The sequence below is a fragment of the Mustela erminea genome, chromosome 11, assembly GCF_009829155.1.
Source record: "Mustela erminea isolate mMusErm1 chromosome 11, mMusErm1.Pri, whole genome shotgun sequence".
Classification (NCBI taxonomy): Eukaryota; Metazoa; Chordata; class Mammalia; order Carnivora; family Mustelidae; genus Mustela; species Mustela erminea.
In genome coordinates this window covers 75,652,485-75,669,557 of record NC_045624.1, presented here as the reverse complement: position 1 = coordinate 75,669,557, position 17,073 = coordinate 75,652,485, and the positions used below count along the sequence as shown (strand labels likewise).

General features: G+C 43.9%; 1 protein-coding gene across 6 annotated transcripts in view; it reads right to left on the bottom strand.

Moving 5' to 3' along the window:
• The window catches only part of ABCB4 (ATP binding cassette subfamily B member 4), a 64,743-nt gene that overhangs the window by 3,769 nt on the left and 43,901 nt on the right, over positions 1 to 17,073 (bottom strand). For all 6 annotated transcript variants that reach the window (XM_032304514.1, XM_032304513.1, XM_032304515.1 and 3 more), the window contains 9 exons: positions 15,728 to 15,832; positions 13,800 to 13,877; positions 12,618 to 12,701; positions 11,199 to 11,402; positions 7,938 to 8,038; positions 6,331 to 6,471; positions 3,919 to 4,075; positions 1,969 to 2,166; positions 296 to 502 (listed from right to left, as the gene is read on the bottom strand). In XM_032304514.1, coding sequence (XP_032160405.1) covers positions 296 to 502; positions 1,969 to 2,166; positions 3,919 to 4,075; positions 6,331 to 6,471; positions 7,938 to 8,038; positions 11,199 to 11,402; positions 12,618 to 12,701; positions 13,800 to 13,877; positions 15,728 to 15,832 — 1,275 coding nt within the window. The remainder of the gene's footprint in view (positions 1 to 295; positions 503 to 1,968; positions 2,167 to 3,918; positions 4,076 to 6,330; positions 6,472 to 7,937; positions 8,039 to 11,198; positions 11,403 to 12,617; positions 12,702 to 13,799; positions 13,878 to 15,727; positions 15,833 to 17,073) is intronic.

Below are 17,073 nucleotides of genomic sequence, written 5' to 3'. Positions count from 1 at the left end.
AAGGATAAATCAGACACGACTGTTATCTGAATGCAGCCCACAACCACCAGTTTGCCTACAATTAAGATCACTTCATTTGCCTCTCACTGCATTTATAAGATCTAGACATGATGCCTGATATTCTCATTTGCCAGTTAGAAAACTTACGCAGTTCAGTGTGTTAAGGCCCTAGTGCTACTACATAGACAAGTTTTCTTATAAGATTCTGTTGCTGTATAACTTGGGAACCTGTTTTGAGGATGAAAAGTTTGTAGTTGCTTGTGATTTCATCCTAAGAAATTACCCCTTAACTTACATGGGGTAAGGTCTCGATGAAAGGATGTATGTTGGCTGCTTTGGCTGCATTCACAATTTCATCCTGTGACACGATCCGGCTGTTGTCTCCGTAAGCGATGTTCTCCGCAATGCTGCAGTCGAACAGGATGGGCTCCTGGGACACAATGCCCAGGTGGGCTCGGAGCCACTGGATATTAAGTTTCTTTGCTTCTTGACCATCTAGGAGCTGAAAACCAAAGTCCACAAACTATAAAAAGGGCTTAAAAAGGGAAAATAAAACCCCTAAATCATAAATTAACAGATTAACCATTTGGAGCATTGTGACATGTGGGCATCATTGGTTGGGAAATACCAAGGCTCAAAGCCTCTCAGCACTTACTGCTGGAGGCCAAAAAAAAAAAAAAAGATTTCTCTGGTGATTAAGCCATCCTTTCTTCATCTCACTGGTGAAATGACAGCCCATCTGGCCCTGTCCTTCCACATTCCTCTTTTCCTTATGTGCACTCCTTCAGGCATGTACATCATCCTGCTTCTAAGAAGTCTGCAGTCAGGTGTCCCACTCGTATCTGCTCTTCCCAGAACGACTCCAAACTTTCAACTTGACTTTATTCCCCACCTCCAGGCAGCCAGATAACAAAACTCATCAGTAGTGTAGCCCCAGATTCTCAAAGTTGGTTACTTCCTGTCCTACCTCTTTGTCCCAAGAAATACCAGCCTCAAACTTCACCCATTTCTCTTCAGTAGCACTGAGGATAAGAGTTCAATGGAAAGTGAACAAGCTCAAAAAAACCCCAGTGTCTTTGGGAGCACAGTTTTGTTGGTGGTTATTTTTTCATTTGCTTTAAGCAGGAGACATGTTGCTTCTAGAGGAGGCTTGTGATATATCAACTGAGAATGCAGCTTCCTTCGGGGTGAAGGAATAGAAATGAGTTCAGTTAGTCTTGATCTCTCAATAAAGAAAAATTCTACCACACTATTAGCACATCATGTTGTCAAGCTGGTCTGCCTGTATTAATACCTGAAGAGTAGTTTTAATAGTGGAGGCATAAAATTTCCTAAAAAGAGCTACCTACACAAGGTTTAACACTTGGGTGACCATCTAAATGGGGATGGACTCTCAGGGTTTGGTCAGTGGGTGCCATCCCAGGTCATGGGAGATGCAGGCATTATCAGTAAAAGCCAAGAGTTTACTCATAACAGAGAGAGGATCTAGGTACTAGAAAATCACTGATGAAAAGCTGAGTATGAAAGGTCTGGAGATGAGGGTCAAAGTCCAGAGAGCCTTGAGTTCAGGATTCAAGAGAGAAGGCAGAAGGAGGCAGGGGGGTAGAAGAAGGTACTAGCTTGTCTCGGGTGTCTGCCTAGAATCCTGGCCAAAGTTTGTGGCTCTCCTTTACAAGCCAGGAAGTGGATATTTACTTAGAAGGATCAGGCTGGCTCCAAAAGCCCACAGCAGGGCAAAGGTTAGCCTCATATTCAATATTTTCTGAACTAAACTCCAGATGTTCTACCCTCTTGTCCTCATATATTTGCCTGAGTATGGACACCAGTTTGGGTTTTTTAGAATGTGGTCATTGCGTCAGCCAGGATTATAAGCCTTTTTGTTTGTTTGTTTTCCTCTTATAAAAGGTTGGTTTATTGGCCACTTGAAATAAAACCTTAAATCAGGTTACTGACTTAAAGTGTGCTCACCAGTGCTCCAGCCACTGGGTCATAGAACCGCTCAAGCAGCTGGACCACCGTGCTCTTCCCACAGCCGCTGCTGCCCACCAGCGCCAGCGTCTGGCCCTTCTTCACCTCAAGGCTCAGCCCCTGCAGCACGGGGATGTCTGGTCGAGTGGGATAGTTGAACACGACTTCATTAAATGTCACGTTTCCTTCAAATGTATCCTAAAAAAAAAAAAAAGTTTAATGTTGCTCTTATAATTAGTCTGATAATTATTGGAATAAGAAGTATTTCACAGAAACTTTACCAAAGAGTGTAGGAGAGGAACATAAAATTCACATTCAGTCTAAATATCGGCACTAGTTACTCCTGAGAGCAAGCTATTATATAAAATGAAGACAGGAGATGGGAGTAAAAAAACAGAGAGAGTCACATTACAGAGTTGTTATCTAAGCTTGATTTCCGGGTTTAGACAAATAGATTTCCTAGTGATGGTTCTGAGGCTAGAGCAAAGCCAGTGGCCAAAGACTCGAAGGCTCGGGAATTTGGCACAGTGTCTACCTGAGGTCTCAGTGGATAGCCCTTATCTCAAACCTTGGCTGCCTCTTTAGCTTACTCAGGGGGCACATGAATTTTCTCAGCACATGAAATCCATGGTAAAGTCCCAGAAAAACTGTCTATGCATACTGCTGCTTGTGCATTAATATATACAGCAGCTTGTGTCATAAAGAGAACACTCAGATCTAAATCTGAGTTTAAACTTTGAAGGTAGTACAGGATTATTACTCCTAACGTGAATAAAGTAGCCTTACCACTTGTGACTCAGTCATTATGAAATGTGATTAAAGCCACAATCCTGTTTGTCTTTACTTACAGAGTCACACGCATATATCTTCATGCAGAAATAATTAACGTTTTTCATGGAAATTAGTTCTAGTACATCTGGATTTCTTTTTAACTTTTCTGTAAAGCTTATTATTATGGGGGTGCCTGGGTGGCTTAGTCAGTTAAGCATCTGCCATTGGCTCAGGTCATGATCCCAGGGTCCTGTGTTCAAGTCCCCTATCAGGCTCCCAGCTCAGTGTGGAGCCTGCTTCTCCCTCAGTCAGCTGTTCCCCCTGCTTGTGCTCTGTCGAATAAATAAGTAAAATCTTAAAAAAAATTGAAGTTTATTATGATTTTTGTTCAATACAGGAGGTTTTAGTTTTAAATTTAAAAAAAAATTAGGTTAAAAGCTTTATGCCCAACATGGGGCTTGAACTCATGACCCCAAGATCAAGGAAGTCATATGATCCACTGACTCAGCCAGCCGTGCACCCCTTTCTTTACTTTTGATGTGCTCAACCTCAGATTCCTTGAAATCCCTATGAAATCTTATTTTCTTTATGTATGTATGTATGTATGTACGTATGTATTTAACAGAGAGAAACCACAAGCAGGGGGAGGAGGAGAAGGAGAAGCAGATTCCCTGTTGAGCAGGGAGCCTGACTTGGGGCTTGATCCTGTGAATCTGGAATCATGACATGAGCTGAAGACCGATGCTTTACCCACTGAGCCACCCAGGTTCCTCTGCCCACCCACGAAATTTTTAAATGTTAAGAATGTTGGCCAAATATTAGTATCACAGAGTAAGTTAAATTTAGGTCAGTGTAATCATGACAAATTTTTCCTGTGGTGATCATCTAGCAGATAGCAAACCTTAATAAAAAATTTACCAAGCGGGTGCCTGGGTGGCTACTGGGTTAAAGCCTCTGCCTTCAGCTCAGGTCATGATCCTAGGGTCCTGGGATCGAGCCCTTCATTGATTGGGCTCTCTGCTCAGCAGGGAGCCTGCTTCCTCCTCTCTCTGCCTGCTTCTCTGCCTACTTGTGATCTCTGTCTGTCAAATAAATAAATAAAATCTTAAAAAAAAAAAAAAAGAAAGAAAGAAAGAAAGAAAAATTGACCAAGCATTCATCAGGCAGCAGAGAACTCACAGGCCTCAGGCCTTCTTCACTGTAGCTGTCAATCAGCGGTCGTCTCTCCAGCAGCATGAATAAGTGGGCTGCGGACAGCTTGGCCTTAGCATAGTCTGGAGCAAAGGAACTGGCATGTCCTAGAGCCACGGCACCAAACACAATTGCTGAAAACACCCTGGACAGAAGTAGGGCAATTAACAACTTGGCGTCTATAATTAACACTGGGAGGTTTCAAAATCCAAAGACATACCACTTAACTAGTATCACTCTTCACTACTCCGGCAGGCCCTCCACCCAGCCCCTGCCAAAACCACAACACGCATTTCCATGGGATTCCATGAACAAAGGAAATCTGGAGGCGACGCCAGAGTTCACATAACTTTCCACAGTCCTCGTTCATGAAGTGGCTCGTAACAGACTGACTTGCGACCTCCAGTAACTTTAGGGACCAGTTCTGTTCTTTCTGGACTCTGGACTGAGGCCCAGAATGCTGGAGGGCTTTCATTAGCATTGGACAAGGAGTGACTCTTTACCTACTGATTCGCTGGCCCTGACTGCCAGTTCATAGACACCTTTGAGCTCCCCCACACCCAGTACGGCTCGCTGCAGTTAGAGAAATTATGTTAGGGACAATAAGCCTTTACAACAACTCAATTTTCTCTTATGGAACTACTGGCACTACCCTGATAAAAACAATCATCTTTAGCTAAAGTTCAATTTTCCAGTGATATGCTCTTTGAAGACTGGAAAGCGATTATAACATCTTTGAGGAAGGGCTTGGGATTCTGAGATCTACATCTCCAGGAGGCTATTTACTCCTGACCCCTGAGCTCCCCTAGAACAAGAGGAATGGGAGGACATTTTTTATCTATTAATACTGGAGAACTTAACAAAGTGTTTCATTCCCTAAACTTGTAAATCTAAGATATTAAAGTGTGTTTTAAGTATGGGGGTGGAGGGAGCAGGAATGGTGGGTATAGTAAGGCTATCCCTTAAATATTTAAGGTTGGTTACCAAAAATGAAATTTTAAAATAGTGACGAACAACCCACATGTTGCCTAACTTTTTTATATAGCCTGTAATCGAGATTTAACCTAAAAGATTAAAAAGTTGTCTTCCAATTATTCAGAATTTTTTATTGGTAGAGATGAAAGGAAACAAAAAAAGCCAGGCCCATTTCCTCAGAGATGCTCTTCTAGACAACAAAGTGTTACAAGTTGTAATTCCCAGAGCTGGATATTGCCACTTATCCCTCCAAAACCACTGTCTACTCCCTACCCACCTCTCTCCTGGACCATCCCACTCCCTGCCTAAGAGGCTGACCTCCATGGACTGCATCAAATGTTTTTCTTGTCCCCTGGCTTCTGGTGGGGTTTGGTAGTGACAGGCACCAGCAGGAAGTGAGGACATTTGTCTGACTGGCTTCTCCCTTGTTTGATTGTGTGGTTGGTATCCCTCCACCAAGGACCACAGAAGCCCCCCCTTGGGTTCTTTCCCTCCTCTTGCCCTTTGGGTTGAGGGTCTTAGTGGTTCATAGCTGGGAACTGCTGGGTAGTTGACAGCTCTTGGTCCTGCTTACCTTAACTTCTCACACCTTTATAAACAGACCCTTTAGCACTCTCCCTAGTTACCCCATCCGAAGGACATTTGTTTCCTGCTGGAATCCTGAGTGATACAAACATTATATATACTTTTTTCATAGTTATTTTCATTTTGGATGAAAACACTTTCCTTGTCCTCCCTGTGTTCAAAAAAGAGACTATCCGCTACTACTTTAAAATCATCCCACCAGAGCAGAAATATGCCAAGTGATCTTAAAAAGAATGGCTTCCTTTTGGCAAGACAAGAACACAACCTAATTGAATGTAGTTAGCATATTTTGAAAAGACAAGTGCATCAATTAGAAAGACTGCTGGTTAGCCTTGGAAACCAAAAAAAAAAAAAAAAAAAAAAAAAAAAGGAGAGGCTACAAGGCCAAACATTGGCAGGATTATCCCAGGCCCAGCCAGCGGAAGAGGCCTTGGCCAGATTTCAGTCAAGCATTCCCAACCCTCCATCAACGCCATTTTGTGGTTGCAGATCAACGGCAAGCTACTTAACCCTCTGGTTTGAGTCCATGGTAACCAACAGTTTTCTCATTATGATTTATTTCTGCCTACACTATACAATGAAAAGGTTTTCTATCCTCCTGACTGGAGTTCTCTGTATTACTACTGTTCTGGTTTACGACTTTTATGAACTTGGCTAATTTTAGTCCACTTGGATGATTCAACTGTACTTGGAGTGTTAGTAAGATCAGATTTCTGTGGTAGATTCAACTCTGACCTCATTTTAGAACAAGTGAGTCGCCACCCCCGACACACACACTCTAATTTTGCATGGACCTACCAAAACCACATAGAATAATCTTAAATTTTTAAAATTACTTACAGAATAACATCTCTAAAGCGCATATGTCCATTCACAATGAGATAGGCGCCAAATCGAAAACAACCAGCATAGGAGAAGTACATAAATGCTTGTGAAATACTAAAAGTAATTCCATAGATGTGTGCCTTCCGCACAGAATTCCTGAAAGGCAAATTCGTATATTCATAGTCATCTCTTTGGCCTCTCTTAGTGCAGCTTCTAAGTGTGGTTGACCTGGGTATATATCCTGCCTCCTGTTCTGTCAGTTTGCGTACATGACAGCTTCTCATGTATCAGTGTTCTGATTTGTATAATGGGGATATCCAATACGATGCAGAATTGGGAACTAAAGAAACAACATAAATGTCTAGCATAGTACCTCATACTGATTTTTTCAATTGATAGTTGCTGATATTATTACATGTTAATATCTAGTCAATCAGATATCCAACCCCTATGGTATCAACATGACTGCTGAATTGAAAACATTGGGGGATGTTAAAGCGAGGTCTAAAGTTTGAATTGTCTGAATGCGATTTCTTCAGTATTATCTTGTCTTCTGTGACTAGTTATAGTCTTATGTCACAATTCATGTTTCAGATTCGGAGAAGCTGGGTCACTGCGGTATATACAGACACACATGAGAAGTTCTTCCTTGAGCTAGATCCCACCAGTCCCAATAGTTTGTTCTGCCCTGTTTCTAAGTAGACCACATGCTATCCTTCATGAGTACAGCTGCTTTATTATACTTTGTATTCTACATCTTTCAAGAGAACAGTGATTTATTTACTCCCAGATTAGAAGGAAAGCATTTGGAAAGACTCTGGAAAAATTCAAACTATTACTGATTTGGATATTTTAACTTACATGATGTGAGTGTGGTTACATTACTTAAAATTACTCAATCTGCAGTGCTCTTCCATCTTTAAATTACAATCAAATTAAAAATTAGCTCCTCCTTCATTCCCTTGAAGTACAAATCAACCCTAAGTCTTAAGTAATGGCACGCACATATTTACATGTTACCTATATGTTTACATCAAATGGAGAGAAAAGTATAATCTCTTGGAGTATATATAGCTAATGAGATGGAATACAATAAAAATGTCACTTTTTCATTCCCAAATTTGTAAGCATTCAGGCTACTGTGCTAGTCTGCAAAGTTGTATTCTAAGTAGTGCTTAATTTTGTTAGTGTTGAAATATATTCATTTATAAGCAAGCGGCCAGTTGTGCCTCTTGGAGTTTCTTAAATTGGTCAATTATGAACCAGTTAAATAGGCTATGTGTGGGTTTTCTGATTAGGTTGGATCTCGTCTTCATCCAGAGAACACATGGGACGCTCTAGCGAAATAGAGGAGCACACACTGGTGTGTCCTCTGTACCTACTCCATCTCAGAGATCTCCTCTGCTCTTTTTATGAGATGTAAAAACTCAATCCTATACTCCAATCGCATCCAAAGGCTACTTTTTCTCAGTGAGCTATTGAAAAATATGTCATTCTTCAGCCTTATCATTTTCTTTCTTTTTCTTTTTTTTTTTTTTGAGAAGTTTTATTATCTTTTGGGAGCAATTATTTAGCCTCAGGAAAGCTCTGGGTTCTTAGTAACAATCATTCATGTTCATTACCTGTAAGCTCCGTACAATTTTTCAACATACATCGATTCAAATTTTCTTTCCTGGGTTAAGGACACAACTGTCCTAATATTTTCTATTGCTTCTGTTGCAATCTGTAACGTAGAACAGATCTTGGTTAGAAGTGGGGCTTTTACTCCTGGATCATGAAAATTAGAAATGTTAGGGCTCTATTAGAGGAATCCTGAGGTTATGTTGACAGGTTTTTAATTCCTTTGGTTTTGAAAGCAAAGGCATAATGTATTCTTCAAGATGAGCTCTATGGCAGAGCTGCCCATCTTAAAAGCAAATCTGGTTGTACCAAATATAATGGGTGAGTGCTCATATGCCCAGCGAGACTGACATGCTGAGACCAAGCACGGTGTCCTGGACACCAGAAGCCAGATTTTATCCCCAGCCCTGCCACCAGTCAGTCAGTTGACTGGCTCTGCCACAGCCTTGGGTGGCTTTGCTTTCTTCACAGGGTAGGGTCCTAAAAGAGGGCATTAGGCTACATGATTTCTAAAGACCCCTTGGAGGAGCCAGTCATTTCCTCCAGGCACATATCCCTCCTGAGAGAGACCGGCCAGTCATAGCTGGAACGAAGATCCCAACTATAAACAACATGGCCCTGCCCTCAGTCCCCGCTTAAGCCAGGGATGGACACCAGACTCATCCGTTTCCTGGACTTGGATGGAGGCCACTGCTTGAATGGAGAGGTTGTGTGGACTCCGAGAGGAAGGTCTCCATTTGGGGAGCCACACTGGGTATGCAGAGGCAGCAGGTCCGCATCCTCAGCAGGTGAGGAACAGGACAAGGGTATGGAGAGCCACCCCATCGGAGCGTGAGGCTCTGAGAGCCTGCGACTTCACAGGAATACTCTCCGTCTGTATTCCCTGCAGTTCTGTGCATCTTCACCTCAAATTCCTTTATACCCAAACCAGCCAGAGCAGTTTTCTGACTTTTCCAGCCAAACTGTTCTGGACTAATGTTAATGGCCTGTGACTGAGCTGTGAAGTTTAAAGCCTGGTTCTCTAGCTGACTTCTCTAAATCTGTGAACACAAAGAGCATCAGATTTTAGTTTTATGGGTTTTTGTTTGTTTGTTTGTTTTTCTCAGCTTTAAGACTTTATACCTCAGTTCTCAGCATCTGTCACAAGATGAAGGCAAGGTATTTGCTACCTTAGGCTGAACAACCTTCTCTCTTCAGTCAGAAATGAAGAACCCAACGGCAACAAGAGCCAGCCTGGAGCACATTAGTGAGTTTCTAGTCTCTGCTTCATGGACGGGCTCCCACTTGGTCTCACACAACCCTGTGAGATCAGTATTATCCTCTTGCTGCAGCTGAAGGAACTGAGAAGTCAAAGGACTTGCCTCAGCAGCTTCTAATTTATTAACCCTAGAGTTAATAAGTAGAGGCAAGGATTCCTTATCAGGCTATCTGATGCCCAGCATGTGTTCTTAACCCATTATGCGTTTCTGCTTCCCCATCTTTGTAACGTATACAGGGGGAAGCTAGTTGTTAATGACTTCACATTCAACTCCAGATTTTCTGGTTCTGGATTAATTGCTGGGAGGCCTCGTCCTGGTTGGGCAGGGCTGTCATCTCAGTTGACGCAGGGCCTGAATCCAGGAGGGTTAAATGCAGACACTCCCTATCTCCTTACCAGCCAAGGAGTGAACACCTTCATTACCAAGCCCTTTATGAAAAATGAAAATGGGAACGTATCCCAGACCCTGATGTACTTTAACCATGATTTATCTGCACCCAGGTTAATAAGAGCTTTTTCTTTTGAAAACACAAAAAACATAGGACAGTGATGCGGGTCGGGAGAATTCCAGGACCTTCTTTCTAACCCTCATTCTGTGTTACATCAAGAGCTGACTTAGTAAACAAAATGAATTATGATTGACTGCTAACCATTGACATCTAAAATGTCCAATCTCTCACACTGTATTTTAAAAAAAAAAAGCTTGTTAGATTTAAGTGGCTATTAAAAATAATTTTGTTCCCTCGGCGTTATTCTCAGATTCCTAGAATGAGGGTATTAGCTGGAAGGAACACGGAACATGAGCCCATAGTTTCCCACTTCGTTCAAGTGTGAAGGGAGGACCAGAGAAGTTGGAGATCTGCAGTATCCCGTGCCGTGACTAGCAAGACCAAGACTAAAAATCCAAGGGGCTATGCCCCATTTGCCACAAGCTCATTTCTAACTGCCTTACTCCTGCCAAAATTCTGATATGTTTCAGGGTTATTAGCCATTTTTAATAGCGTTAAGACTGTTATCTTAACTAGAGTCATATAACTGATTTAAGAAAATGTGATCTTCATTCTAGCTACTGGCCGTTCTCTCTTCTGAAAAAGGTGGTTGCCCTGAGGTGCGAAAGGGCTTTGTCCCGTGGGGTGTTGCAGAAACTGTCACAATTTTTATCAGTGTCTGCTTTGTCTCCTCACGTGTCAATAAAGGATAATGCTGACACAAGTAAGTAAAAATACTCTGGGCTGTAGTTTAAATATTTAAATGCATGTACCCATAAATAAAATGTTTCTCTCTAGATTTAAATACATTTCAACACATATGAAGAGACTACAGAGTAAAGAGCTTTGAAGTTAAGTCAGAATTTGAATCCCAGCCATGCCTTGATCCAGTTTCTCAAGTTCCCCATTTATAACAATAGTAGTTGCCTCATGGGATTACTGACAGTGTAATGAGTCAGACCATGTATTTAACACCAGAGTGGGCACAGACCAAACACAAGTGTTTGCCCAAATGCCACAATGGTGGTTCTGTTGGAACCACCAAAAGAAGCATTTACTGCCATCTGGGGGCTACCTACCTTAACAGTAGCCATCACAACCAAGAAAGAAAGGATGATCCCCCAAGGACCAGCCATTAAACAATTCACTTACAGTCTCTGCCCTAAGGACTCCTTGTGTAACATAGGGGTGACATTCATCTCAACAATGAGACTGTGTTATTAAATCAAAGGGAAAAGGGACTTCGGATATTCAGGAATATATATCGGATATTCAGGTTCATATAAAAACCACACATAAAGTGCTTTTTGACAGGCGTAGAGACTTCAATTAATTATCCCATCATCAAGTTACAGGTATTATTATTACAGTAAATATCCTGTGCTGCGGTGACTGTCATCAGGTTGTAGGGAGAACATTCAGGTAACCCAATCATGCATTTTGGACTAAATCAAGTACACCACTAAAACACACGTCTAAAAGCACTACTTATACTCACTGAAGCTTATGTGACCCACCTTTCCAGCAGTCTCCAGTTCTTTTTTATCTCTTTTGGCATTCCCAGCCAACATTTTCATTTCAACAATTCCTGATACAGCAATGATGGGAACAACTGCTAACAGCAAGAGGGTCAGCTGCCAACCATAGATAAAGGATATGATGATACCGGTTCCGAGGTTAGCTGTGTTCTGTGCAACTAACGCCAACCTCATCCCCGTGGCCTGCAAGAACAAACACAGATGGAGCTGTGTTGTAAGTCGTAAAGCTGCCATCTGAGGCTTCCCGGTCCGAAGGGGAGAGGGCTGTGGGCCTGGCTTACGTTGGCTCCCTTTCCTTGCCGTCAACCTAACACCCGGTGTCTGGCTCATGAGGCCCTGCAGGTTTTTCTCTGCTCGTGCCAGGTGGTTCTCATTCCTGACCTGCGCACACCAATTCTGCCAGACAAAACCAGGCCAGGGGCTTGGGTTTTGGGAGAGGACGTTGGGGCACAGGTACGTGGGCACAAAGGCAACATTTAAAGAGAAAACCAACCCTAGTATACTCTGGTCATTTAAGAACACTTTGCTGCACATGTATAAGTGGGAAATTGACCCCCCCCCCGAAGAGACCATCTGCTATGAAATGGATCTGTCCTAAGAGACCGTCTGCCACCAACCATACATGGATCTGAACTACTACTGTTCGTAGGGCTCAGAAAAGGAGGGGGGCCGGTGCACTGGACACTGCCTTCTGTCTCTGGCTTTGGGGGAAGTGGCAGCCCCCAGAGACGGTAATCTGTGGAGATTTGGGCAAATGACCCAAATTAGCCAAAGTCTTAGTTTTAAGGGAAGGTGGTGGTTTGGTGGTTGAGGTATGGGTAGGGGCGGTCTCACTGGACCATTCTGTTTGCAGCCAGCAGCCATCCTGGGGCCCTGAGGGAAGGAGTGTTAGGGTGAGGCCACCTCTGAGGACTAAAAGCTCAGAGCCACAACCGCAGGGAACCTGTGCCCTTCATGACATTTTTGAGACAACGAATCAATCAACCCTGAAGTCCAACCTTCCTCTTTATTGTTCAGGTCAGTTTGAGTTGTTCTGTGATTTCTGGCTGAAAGCAGCTGCACTGAAGCAGCTATGCCGTACGTTCATTCAAAACCACGTTCAAAGGGCACCAGGGTGGCTCAGCTGGTTAAAGCATCCGACTCTTGATTTCAGCTCGGGTCATGATCTCAGAGTTGTGGGATCAAGCCCCCCATGGCTGGAGGGCTCAGAGCTCAGCAGGGAGTCTTCTTGTCCCTCTCCCTCTGCTCCACGCACCTCCCTGCCTCACCCCGCCCACCTCCCCCAGGGCTTACTCAGTCTTTCAAATGGATAAATAAAATCTTAAAAACAACAACAACAACAAAAACCCACAATAAAAAGGAAAAAAAAAAAAAAGGAATAGCATGAAGTCTACATACTCCTTGGACCTGGGAGGCGTCCGTTGCAAGTCTGGTAGAGAGTGCACCAGTACTGTTTTTATGATCATCAAACCAGCTCATGTCCTGTGGCACAAACACACCTTTACGTGAGTTCAAAATTAAAACAAGCAGAGTAAAGTAGATGAAACCTCCACAACCTTTAGTGCTGGAGATATCCACACCTAACTTGGCCCTGGAGTTAGGGGAGAAGTGACATTCAGTGCAGATCCCCAATCCCTGCCGTGCGCAGGCACACTTGGGTTGTGCTCAACCCAGTTCTTGAAAGTTCTACGCATGAGAAGATCAGCCCTGGTTTCTCACCATGTGTAGTTGTTTTTTTAAACAAGAATTGAAAAGATGTTTGTTAAAAATGCTTTTAACTATAGGTTACTCATCCATGAATCTTTTAGTTTCATAGAAAATAATTTTCCCTACATAGCAACACTTAAAAGACACTGGAAAATAGTCTGTAAACTCAGACATGTCCCAAATAGGATACCTGCTATGGGCTCTTTTATAGAGCAGGAATATAATCAAATCCTGCCAAGTGTATGGGTAATGTTCTGGGCCTCTCTTAAGGCCTCTCTATAAAAACAGAGAATTGAAATTTGCACATTTCCCTCCAGTCCTGCACCAGACTGTGGACTTCTTGAAAGGGTAGATAATGCACCTTATCGTCCCAGCTACTAGCACACTGGTACAGAGTTGGTAAGGACTGAGTGAACTAACAGGTGAATTAACACAAAAACAGAGCCCAAATAAGACAAAACCAAAACTCAGTTACCAACATTTGGGGAAATGATTAGCAGAATCAATCATGAATATTACCACCTTTTCCTTTGTTAAAAGATACCTTGGAGTCTCAAATGCCTTGCTAGGGCCTGCAGAGAATCCAGAGAAGAACCACAGGTCCTTGAAAAGACGGTATCCATGTGGATAGAAATAGTGGCAAAATAAGCCCAAAAAGCCACCTAAATTAAGCCCACTCCACTGAGATCCCTGAGAAGACTTGGGACATTCCAAGCCCAGGGTGGTGTGCAGCACCCCCCCCCCATCAGTCCCCGCAGGAACGCATGGGTGGGGCGGGCAGGCGCAGACGTGAACTACAGCACACTCTAAACAGAAATGGGCTTTGAGCTCAAGAAATCCAAACAGAGGGCGTTCTCCAGCACACACACCTACCTGTCTTAGCATTGCTCTAAACGCCAACGACCGAAGCCTGGTGGTAAGGATCTCGCCAGCTTTCCCAAATGTGAAGCCCTGGTTGAGATAAAAACAAATAGACAAAAAAAAAAAAAAACCTATTGTCCCTTTGGATCATCAGGATTCTGACCCAAGTAGGTACATTCACATTGATTTTTATGTGACTTACATATTAATCCACCATTCAGGTAACACAAGTCTAAGACCAAACACTAATTCGAAGTCTCAACTTCAAATCCAGGTGCTACGCAATCGTGAGCATGCAGAAAGAAGCCTGACGCCAGAAGCCTTACAAAGGTCCAGCTCTGGCTTCTGAAACATTCTAAGTCTATTTCCTTTTCCAGACTTTAAGGACAGCATCTCAGTAAGGACAATACCATGTATAATTATAACCCTGTGCTGCTGATACTTCAGATGGTTGGAAACAGGAACATAACACTGTCCAGGAATACATTCTGGCTCCTGTAGGGGAGAATGGAGGGCAGAGGGAAGGAGGTGGTCCGTAGGATCAAGCTCCAAATGCAGGGAGTTTGCTGGTTCTCTGTCAAGGCTCCACCTACTCTCAGACTGGGGAACAATTAGGCTATTCTTCCTCAGCAGGCATCCCTGCCAGAAAATGTCCCTCTTTCTAAGTTATACCATTGTTCCAACTGAAGAGAAGCCCGGATGTCTCCAGCTGGGCCTGCTTCCAGGGCCGCTGGGATAGGTCGGAGCCTACAGGCACACAGAGTATCGGTGGGGTGTGGGTGTGGGGTGCTGGGGGGAGGACACATCGGGAGTCTTTAGGAATCCAGGAGGATGGTGCTCAGGGCCTGGGGAGGCATCAGCTCCAAGTGTCTAAGACTGGCTTGACGACTCTGGTCTCCTCCTCCCTTGGCTGGCACATCGCTCAAGGCCAGTGTGGGCACAGCAGTTCTGTGCACCATCCCACTGGTGTCCCAGGCTCCAAAACTCGTTTATAAATCCAGCTCCACTCCCCAAATACACCCAGGCCTGGGCTGGACTGGAGAACGGAGCTGCGACTAGTACGGCAACGATTTCTGGAGACAATGTTTGTCTTGCTTTTGCCATCCATTCAATGATGACAGAAGGCAAGTGCACTGGATGGGACTAGGAAAGCTCATTTTGCTGACTTAATGGCCTGTGTTAGAAAGGTCCGCGTGGTGCTGAGATACAGACAGAAGAAATGGACTACGAGGCTAGGTGGAAGAGGACAAACAGAACGAGGTGGACAAGTTCACTGTGGCTGGGGCCACAGTGTCTAAATGCATAGGACACACGTTCTTTCAGAGTTCATCCTTCAGGGAGGAAGAGATCAGAGAAATTACTTCATGTTGAGTCACAACAGAAGAGCGAATACTGTTGTACTGACTTTCCCCCCCAGGTTTATATTGAATTTATCTGGCACTTCCATCCTCTTATGAATTCAAGTCTCTTTTTCCCTTTGTAACGAATGTTTGCTGGGGACAAACCTGGAACGTTACAGAAGTTAGCACACGGGGGAGTCAGGATTCCCTCTGCTTCAGACACTGCTCTCTGGAAGAGCCTCGCGGACTGCATCTTTTTAAAGCTTTTTTTTCATTTATTTGTCCGGAAGAGAGAGAGCACAAGCAGTGGGAGCGGCAGGCAGAGGGAGAAGGCGGCTCCCTAGTGAGCAAGGAGCCCCACGTGGGACTCGATCAGAGGACCCTGAGACCATGACCTGAGCCGAAGGCAGACGCTCCACCAACTCAGCCACCCAGGAGTCTCTGCAATTCATTTCGATCTAAGAATTGGAAGCTCCATTAGGGTTTGGTGAACTGGTAATTAATGTGTAGTGATAAGGAATGCAAATCTGGCTAATAGATAAATTTATATTCTCTAATGGAATGTAGACTTGCTGAGAAGATGGAATCACAGGTACCTACCTGAAGGAAGAAAGTGAAAAAGGAAATAATTCCCAGACCTAAAAAAAGCAATGAGAACATGTTGCATTTCTGCTGCTTCACGTCATCATCCCCTGGTCCAAAAACCTACAAAAGAACATTTAAAAATGCCTACTTGGATTACATGATCCTCTTCACTCTTCCCATAAATAATGGCTTGAACGTCACAATTGAAACACTAGGCTTTGAACATATGGGGGAGGGGTGTTTATTGCCAAATATCTATAACAAAAAATTTACCTTTATGACCATTTTTCAGAATCCAGTGCAGTGGCATGAAGCTCACTGACGGTATGATGCCATCTTCACCAGCTCCCGCATCCAGAAATTCTGCGGCACGCCACACTGAAACTCTGCACCCCATCAACAGTATCTCTCCCCATCCCCACTCCCCAGCCTGCTGAGAACCACTCTCCTTCCTGTGGCCAATTTGAGGAGCGCGTGGTTATTAACGTGGGCTGAGGCACCGTGGGCGGAGCGTGCGTGCTTGCACATTTTGGCGTCTGTTCCTCTCCCCCAGCACTCACTGTTCCCTCCGCCCCAGCTCCTTCTCAATAGGTCCCAGCCCTGCTCCCAACCCAGCAACCCGAAACAGTATCTTCAGCCCTAGCTCCCCTGTTGCCAGGTCCTGCCTAACACCTGCTATCCCGTGACACGTTCAGTGTTTGTTTCCTGTGTGTGCCGTGTCTAGGCGGCAGAAAGTAACTGCTTTGAGGGCTCGTCTTGCTTTACTCTCTGTCTGATTTCCCGTGCCCAGAGCAGCATCTGGCGCACAGGAGAGGCTCCCACATATCAATACAGTCCATACAGGTCCTGAATAGCAAGGGAGCCATTAGAAAGCCATGCTTTCTAATTTAAAAATATTTGGAGGGTCCTTGGTAATTTGTTAACTTTTTGGCTGGTGCTCTTACTTGTAGACCAATGTCTAATGCAAGTACAATAAACTTGTAACAACGATGAAGAGTAATTCACCTGAACAAGAAAGTCTCTCCCATGATGTCAGATGTTGACTAAGACCACACAATATAAATGGTGGGTTTGAGAGAGCCTTAGCTATTTCTGGAAAGTTCCTACAATTATCCCCCACCGAAGTTAACAATTGGATAAATCTTCTGGGTCTCAGACTCCCCAGGCCTTGGAAGGATTATTCCAACAGTGATGAGTTGCTACTGCTTCTTGAAAGCTCACGTCGGAGCAGACGCTCCTCAGCGCTTCACCTTAGAGTGATCTGTGCCATCTCCTTCCAGCCTCAGCCTGATTATTTTAGAGAAGAAGGAACTGAGGCCCAAGGAGGGACAGCATCTAGCCCAAGTTTGCACAGCTGGGAA